This window comes from Condylostylus longicornis, unplaced genomic scaffold (genome assembly GCF_029603195.1).
Source record: "Condylostylus longicornis isolate FDR11 unplaced genomic scaffold, ASM2960319v2 ptg000004l, whole genome shotgun sequence".
Taxonomy (NCBI): domain Eukaryota; kingdom Metazoa; phylum Arthropoda; class Insecta; order Diptera; family Dolichopodidae; genus Condylostylus; species Condylostylus longicornis.
The window spans coordinates 23,618,831-23,626,683 of NW_026577973.1; the positions used below are offsets into that span (position 1 = coordinate 23,618,831).

General features: G+C 26.7%; 1 protein-coding gene across 1 annotated transcript; it reads right to left on the reverse strand.

The window, feature by feature from the left end:
* Nucleotides 1–1,406: 1,406 nt before the first annotated feature.
* On the reverse strand, nucleotides 1,407–5,888 carry LOC129607632 (alkaline phosphatase-like). The gene is made up of 3 exons (XM_055518754.1): nucleotides 5,750–5,888; nucleotides 1,679–2,998; nucleotides 1,407–1,600 (listed from the first exon to the last, which is right to left on the reverse strand). The coding sequence occupies exons 1-3, from the start codon at nucleotides 5,886–5,888 to the stop codon at nucleotides 1,407–1,409; spliced, it is 1,653 nt and encodes a 550-aa protein (XP_055374729.1).
* Between the last annotated feature and the right edge of the window lie 1,965 nt (nucleotides 5,889–7,853).

Here is a 7,853-nt window from a genome sequence, read left to right on the forward strand (position 1 = left end):
AACATGGCCTCACCTCATTTGTAAATGAATTTCTTGTTGGCTCTCAATTAAAATTCCAAACTGCCGACGGTATGTATGTTATAGTCGTATGTCCACAAGTATATATATATATGTGGATTATATATTTATGCGAAATGTATATTTGTGTATTTATTGTAAACAGATGAAGTTTTAAACTTCGATGAAAAACAAGTAATGTCGCGTTGTTGCGCCGCACTATCGTCATCCACAATGTAATTAAAATAGCTTTAGTTGTCTCCTTCTTGAAAGGAAAAAGAAAAAAGAACTGCATTTATTCCTTTACACTGAAAACAAAATATTCTGAGTATATGAATTAGAATTTAATTTTTATTGTGATTCAATATAAAGGAGAAGGGAATAAATTCAATTGTTCATATATAATAAAATATGTAAAAATTGTAATTAATGCATGTACATATGTGTTTCATTACATACATAATCATTTCGTTATATTTATATGCAAACATACTGCGTTGAACTATAATGATCAATAGTTGATAATTTGAATTAGGCAACTATTATACTTCGTTTTATTCTAAACGATTAAAAGAAAATAAGCGGATAGGCTCAAGGAAGATATTATTCTTAAAGTTTTGTATAATATGAGACGGATATTCAAGTTTACCGGCTGCATCTTTGGAAAAATATACAAAAACATTAAAATATTTATTGAAAATATTATTAATAATATTTTTCTGGAATACTCATTTCTAATTTTTAAAAATATGAGAGAAAACTTTCTTTGTTTTTTCAAAAAACATTTTATTAATTGTCCCGCTGATTAAAGAATCAACTATGATATAATAGTTTTATACTCCTTTTATAGTGGAGAAATGCGAAAATATATAAATGAAGCGTACACAATAATCTAAACCTTTGATAAAATACAAATTTATCCCACGAAATAATAAGTATGGGTACATTAGCACAAATAAAGTGTACAAAATCAAATTCTTTGACAATTTTTAGTATGTTTGAAATTCTTGAAATACTTTGTTTGCTTTGTAGTAGCTACAAAAAATGCCTTGAGAATTTTTGCTTTCCCGTCGTGGTTTTAAGTCCAATTTTTAACATTTTTATTCGCTCCTCTTGTTTTTACATTTATATCGCTCCCCAAATAAACCTCAATCATGTGAATTTTCACTATATTTCCCTTTTAATATCCCAGAATTTCCTGAAATTTTCGAATAAATGCAAAATTTGAACAAAATTTTATGTTTTCAGCACACAGTGCACTATATATACTCATAATTTACCAATCAAGCTAAACAATTTTATCACAATTTATTCCGAGTATCGGAGTATAAAAATATTATGATAATGAAAATATAATATGAAATTAATTATTAACAAGACATGTCTTAAAATCAAAAGAGAAATACAAATTATTTTAAAGGATATCGTCTACAATGTGTTATACCACGTCCAATACATGATGCAAATGCTAATTTATGCGGAATATCATTTTGTTCGTAAACTCCGGAAAAAAAATGTGAGTATGGTCCGTCAGCAAATACAGCAACATCATCTCCTCCATGTGTTTCAGCTTCCATTGGTACATAACTTGGATAAAGAAATCCTGGATGAAAATATTAAAAGTTATTTTGTTATTACTAATATGATAATAATGGTATAGAAAAATTTATTTAATATTTACCAGGATCTTTAATCAGGTCATCAGATATATTATATCTTTTTCCATTATTTAAATAATTTTCGGGGCCATTAGCATAATTAAGAATGAAATATGAAACACCATCACTGGCTAAATCACCTTCATTTACGCCTAAAATATCATTATTACGTTTTGGGTATCCAGATATAGACATGGTATGGCTGTGATCTGATGTAACGACAATAAGAGTATTGAGAGGGTTTGTCATATCTCTAGCTTTTTTTATTGCTTTTTCAAATTGTATTGTTTCATCAATAGCCATATGAGTTTGCGTTAAATGATGAGCATGATCAATACGACCTCCTTCTACAAAAAGAAAATATCCTTTTGGGTTTTTACTCAAAAGTTTGATAGCTGATTCTGTCATCTCTTCTAGACTTGGTTGAATTTTATTATCCCTGTTTAAGTTAAAATCAAGATGTTGTGGTTGGAAAAGTCCAAGAATTTTCGATGTTTTTCTTAAGTCAATATTTAGTAATTCGTCTCTATTCGTAACATATGCCTGATTTGGATTATTTTTTTTCCATTTTTCAATCAAATTTTTTCCATCCAAACGTTTTCCAGGTTTGCCACTTATTGAATCAATATCAGTATTTGGTAGAAAATTTGTGCGTCCACCTCCCATTATGACATTTATATCACGTCCTGGCTGATTTTCTATTAGTTGGCTTGCAATATCTTGACAAGTTTTTGGATCTTCTTCAAATAATTTAACTTCTAAGTCGGATTCATAAAAACGATTAGCAATTTTTGCATATGCTCCACCTGGAGATGCATGTGTCACTGTTGTGGTAGTAACGATGCCAGTACATTTTCCAGCTTCTTGTGCCCACGATACAATAGAATCAACTTGATTAGCAGGATCCATTGCAGACGAACAGTTAAGGATATTTGTTTTACCATTTACGCCTAATGCAAAAAAATTTGTTTTAACCCCACATAAGTAAGCAGTAGCAGTGCAAGCACTATCAGCTACCATAGAATCAACACAATATGTTTTAGTGATTCCGGTATGCTGAAAGTTATCAAAACTTAATGAACTGGATTCACCGGTTTTACCATTTTTTTGTTCCTTATATATTCTGGCAGCAGTAACAGTTGGAAGAGACATTCCATCACCAACAAACAATATAATATTTTTTGCTCTTATTGGTAGCGACTTGTTTTTAAGAAGTTTCCGTATTTCATTTTGTGAATGATTTGTCCAATATAGTGGATTTTCTTCAGCTATTGAACCTCGTGGTCTTTTCTCAACTAAATTTTTTATAAAATCTGGTATATTTGATTTACCCATTTGTGGCTCTATAATTAAAAAAAAAATATTAATTAAAATTAATTATGCTTTAGCACATCAAAATTTAATTAGAAAAAAATATAAAAAGAAAAAGGTGAAATTTTTAAAGTGAAAATTATCAATTTATTTTGTAAAATTCTTTTTTAAAGAATAAGATGATTATTTAGAGTCTCCAGTGTTTCCTTAACGAAAACCTTTAGTTTTAGTAAAATGTTTGTACCACAACCATCTCTCGATCACTTGCAAACATTAGATAATTATAAAATAATTTTCTTTTTTGAGAAATACTGCAATTAGATTTTATTAAAATTTAATACCGTGCATTCCATATGTATTCCGAATTTCCACGCATAATAATAAAATAACTGTTAAGAAAATCATAATTTTCGCCATCATAGCTACAGCTAATAATTTAAGACTGAAATATATTTTTAATTTTAATCATTTATATGCGAAAAATTTAAATTTTGTTTGAAAGAATTTGAAAATTTTTTTCGCAAAAGATTTCGGAAATTTAATCTTAATTTATTTAATTTAGTAAGATTATAAATTTTGTTATGTTTTAATTTTAAAATAAGTGTGCATGCTATCATTTGAATTTTATATCCAAATAAAAACATTTAAAGATTAAAGAGAGTGTGATAAGAAATTTTTCATCAAGTCAAACCAGAATGTTTGACTTTACTAATTTACAAATTATAATAAAATTAACAGCTTAAAATTTTTGAATAAATTTGAACCTATTTTTTTTCATTGAACCCGTTTGTGAGTCCATTATTTTAAGTAATGAAATAAATATTTTAAGTAAAAATGTAAGTAAGGTCTTTTATGTTAGTTTATTTAGTTTGAAAATCAAAATGTTGGATTTTTCAGCTTCTTGTGCTTACGATACAATAGAATCAACTTAATTAATGGGATCAATAGAAGATGAACAGTTAAGGATAATTTTATTTCAAATTTTCTTGATTAAACATTGCACTACACAAGAATTTTATCAAATTATGAGAAATTACTGCTTTTGTAACGCTTAATGCTCTCTTCTATCAAAAATCTTTTAAAATAAAAAGTTTTCAATTTCATTTTTAACATTTTCTAACAAAAATTTTTCATATTTATTTTATTATTTCTATCTTTTCTTTAGAAAATCTATTTTTCTTTTAGAATAGAGAAAAATTTTCTCTCCTGACAAAAAATTTTGAAATATTTTTAAATATATTTTGTCAATTTATTAATATGCGGCAGGTAATAGCGTGGCATAATTGGTGTCAAATTAAATTTTAATTAAATTCATTTAAAAAAAAACATGAATTTTTGTTTCTAATGAGCACAATAGCAAAAAAAAGAAGCTAATGAAGCAAAAAACATGAACACCACTTTGAATTTTAATTAGAAAATTACATAGGTATAACGAAGCCAGCCGTAGTTTACTATAAAAGAGAAATTTTCTTATATGTTTAAAAATATTTTAAACGTTGAACAGCAGATGTTTTACTGTATACAATTTTTCATCCGGATTTTTTGTTTTTTATTGAAGTATCTATTGTGGGTGTTTCTACGATATTTTCTATATTTTTATATTATATTTTTAATATATATATATAAAATTTTCATAAAGCGTATTTTTGTGTTGCTTTTAGCTGCTCACATATCTATATTATTTTGTAAATATTTATTTTAAGATTTTAATCTTTTTATAATTTGTTGAGAAATATTTAAATAGTAATAATGATGATAATAATAATAATAATAAAGAATATGTTAACTAATATTTCGGCAAGCTCATTAAATTTAATTGCTCACGCGATATTCAGAAAATAAAAATAAAATAAAAAATAATGAAATTCTGTCATATCGGCATTTTAACAATGTGAAAAGCCTAAAAAACAAAAAAAGACACTTTTTTCCAGACGCACATTTTTTGTAAATTTTCATAAGACTTAAATAACATTAAATTAAGAAATTTGAAAATGAAAACTTTCAGTTATCGCCGATACCAAAATAACCATAGGGGTATATGTTAGGTTGCACGGCCCCGCGAAGGGTACACTTAGGCCACCAAGGCCCGTTGTGATGCCGCTGGATCCTCCTCCTCTCCCTCACTAGAACCAGCCCGAGTTCCTCAGAAACAGCCGATATCCCTAGCATTTACATTCGAAACGTCCGTAGTCTGCTCAAAAAAGTGGGATCCAAGAAACCTCAGTCTGGAGACAGCAACGCCGGACACGACCCTATGTGCTCATATAGAATAAAAATTAAAGGGGGAAATAAATAATTTTGGAAAGATATAACAAATATACTGTTATACTCGTATAACTCTTAAATAATTTGAAGAATCTTAAATTAATTCTTATTTCCTTTAATAATTATTTTTTGAAAATATTAAAAATTAATGTAATTCAGAGATTTATCTTAGTTACCATAAATTAAATATTACTTAAAAAATTTATGTTTTTAAGTTTTAAGCATAATTTTCCCAATCATCCTGTAAATAGGCAATATTAGCAATTGTTTTTAATATTAACAATAGGTCGAAAGTTTGTTTTTAACAAAATTTATTACAATCTAAATTTTTACCCACATGGTGTACAAGTCAGCTTGTCTACTGATTTAATTATTAAATATGTTTGACATTATAATCCACAAGGTTACGTTTTCCAACCAACGTAAAACCGGAAGAATACTTTTGAATCTTTTGTAATGAATGTATTAATTTAACTTTGTTCTACACTTGTAAGTACGTATACTTTTAAGTATGTTACTTACATCATGTCGAATAGCTGGAATACCTTTAGGTGATAGTGTAGTTAATTCAACCAACGCATATTTTACAAAAACATTCAGTTTTGGACAAGATTGAACTAAAAGAGAATTAACTAAACCTTGTACTTTGGTTGCCATTTTTCCAAGTTTATTATTCCAAATTATTAAATAGCTTTTAGTAAAATAAGAATTGAACTACTGAAAAGTACAAATAACATTTGATTTCTTTTAAAGATAAAGATTGACCGTCTTCCAAGCTGTTAGACAACCCAAAAAGAAGTAGCTTTAATATTTTAATTGTATTTCCATTATTTAAAATGCTTTTGATTTGACATTTTCAGGATAAGATTTTTTTCTAAAATTTCCGCTAGTTCACTGTTATATAGTGATTTTGAATTCCGTTACTACCTTTAATATATTTTTATATTAAAAAAGTTTTGTAAAATTTATAAAGTTTTGAATTCTTTTAAATAAAATTATTTTTTTTTTTAACTTTTGAATTACAATCAACCAAAAAATCTGTTTTACGTTTTGAAAAATTATTTATGCGAAAAAAATTTTTCATAACAATTTATAACACATTTCTAGCGTGACATATAATTATTACAGTTAAGCTGTAAAAAGAAACTATTACAAAAATTAATTGGCGCCGCTTTTTGAATTTTTATTATTTTATGTTAGTTAAGTGAAGCATTCAACTGAATTAATTACTCATTCGAAAATAATTCATTCCAAATTGTTAGAAAATTATTTTTCTTTACATTTTCAAATATTATAGGTAATTTTTAGATGCATACTAATGAGATGATGAATCAATAAGATTTTGTAATGTAGAATAAGCCCACATAATGCGTTTTAACCTTTAGATGAGAATGTTGCTTAGGAGTAATTTATATATACAATTATTATAGCTGAATTAAAAAGAAAGTTAAATCTAAAATAAATTTTATTTGTTATTGAATTAGTTTTCAATAACATTGAAGTTTCAAATTAATTATTATATAGTTAAGTTAAAGTCATATGTATAACAGTTTAGAAATAAATTCAGCCTTAATTTCAGCCTTAATTTTAATCTTGAAATAAAATTAAAGTTTAAGATTGGTTTTGAGTCTATGTATGTGTATACCACATTGCGATATAATTCACTCCTATATTTTGCATAAATTATGGGGCACTATAATTTCAAATGTGTAATTCGAATTTAAGTTTTTCATTAAAGCAGTTTATTTTTTTCTTATTTCGCATATGAACTTTAATTTTAAACATTAAACTGAATTTCTTGCGCTTTATCGGATCTTTAACTTTAAATTTGATTAACTTGATTTTTTCAAGAATATGTGATTCTCTCAGATAATGTGAAGTAGAAGCTGAGAAAACAATATTTCTCTTCAGTAAAATTGAAAAGGTAAATAAACGCACTTTATTGTTAGATTTTTTTAAAATTAATTTTAAAATTAAATAAATGATTTTTTTCATGCGCCTTGAATTTCTTATTGTGTAAAGAATAATCTTTTCAAACATAAAATTTATTAGTTTAAACAACTAAAAATTTAAATTGCTGCAATTGTTTTCAGTCCTTTAAAGTGGAATTTTTCGGTAATTGACCCTAACGACTTGTAAATATAATAATGTTAAGAAAATTAAAATTTATTATTATTTGTTGTACAAATATTATAAATAAGAAGATAGCGTACAAGTAAGCTACTTTTCTTCAGTTATCATAAAATCTTGCTATTTTTTAGCACTTTTCCAAAAAATTTTTGAAAAAGAGTGCTTATTAGTTTCACTCTGTCCGTCCGTCTGTCCGTCCGTCCGTCTGTCCGTGTGTCTGTTTACAAAACTTTTACACCCTTGAAGATAGAAAGCTGAAATTTAATATGTATATAGATCTTTACTAGAAACTTATTTCCGTAGAACAAAAGTTTTACCTATCTCCCCCCCTCTAGAAGTTATACCCCCCCAAAAACCCTAAAAATGGCCTTTTTTAACTATTTGTTGCAATGAAACCATAAGCATTTGAAAGGCAGCGGCTTGCTTCCCCTACCGCAGTATACTATAGCTAAACTTTAGAAAACCAAAATGGCCGTTCAAATATACCGTTAT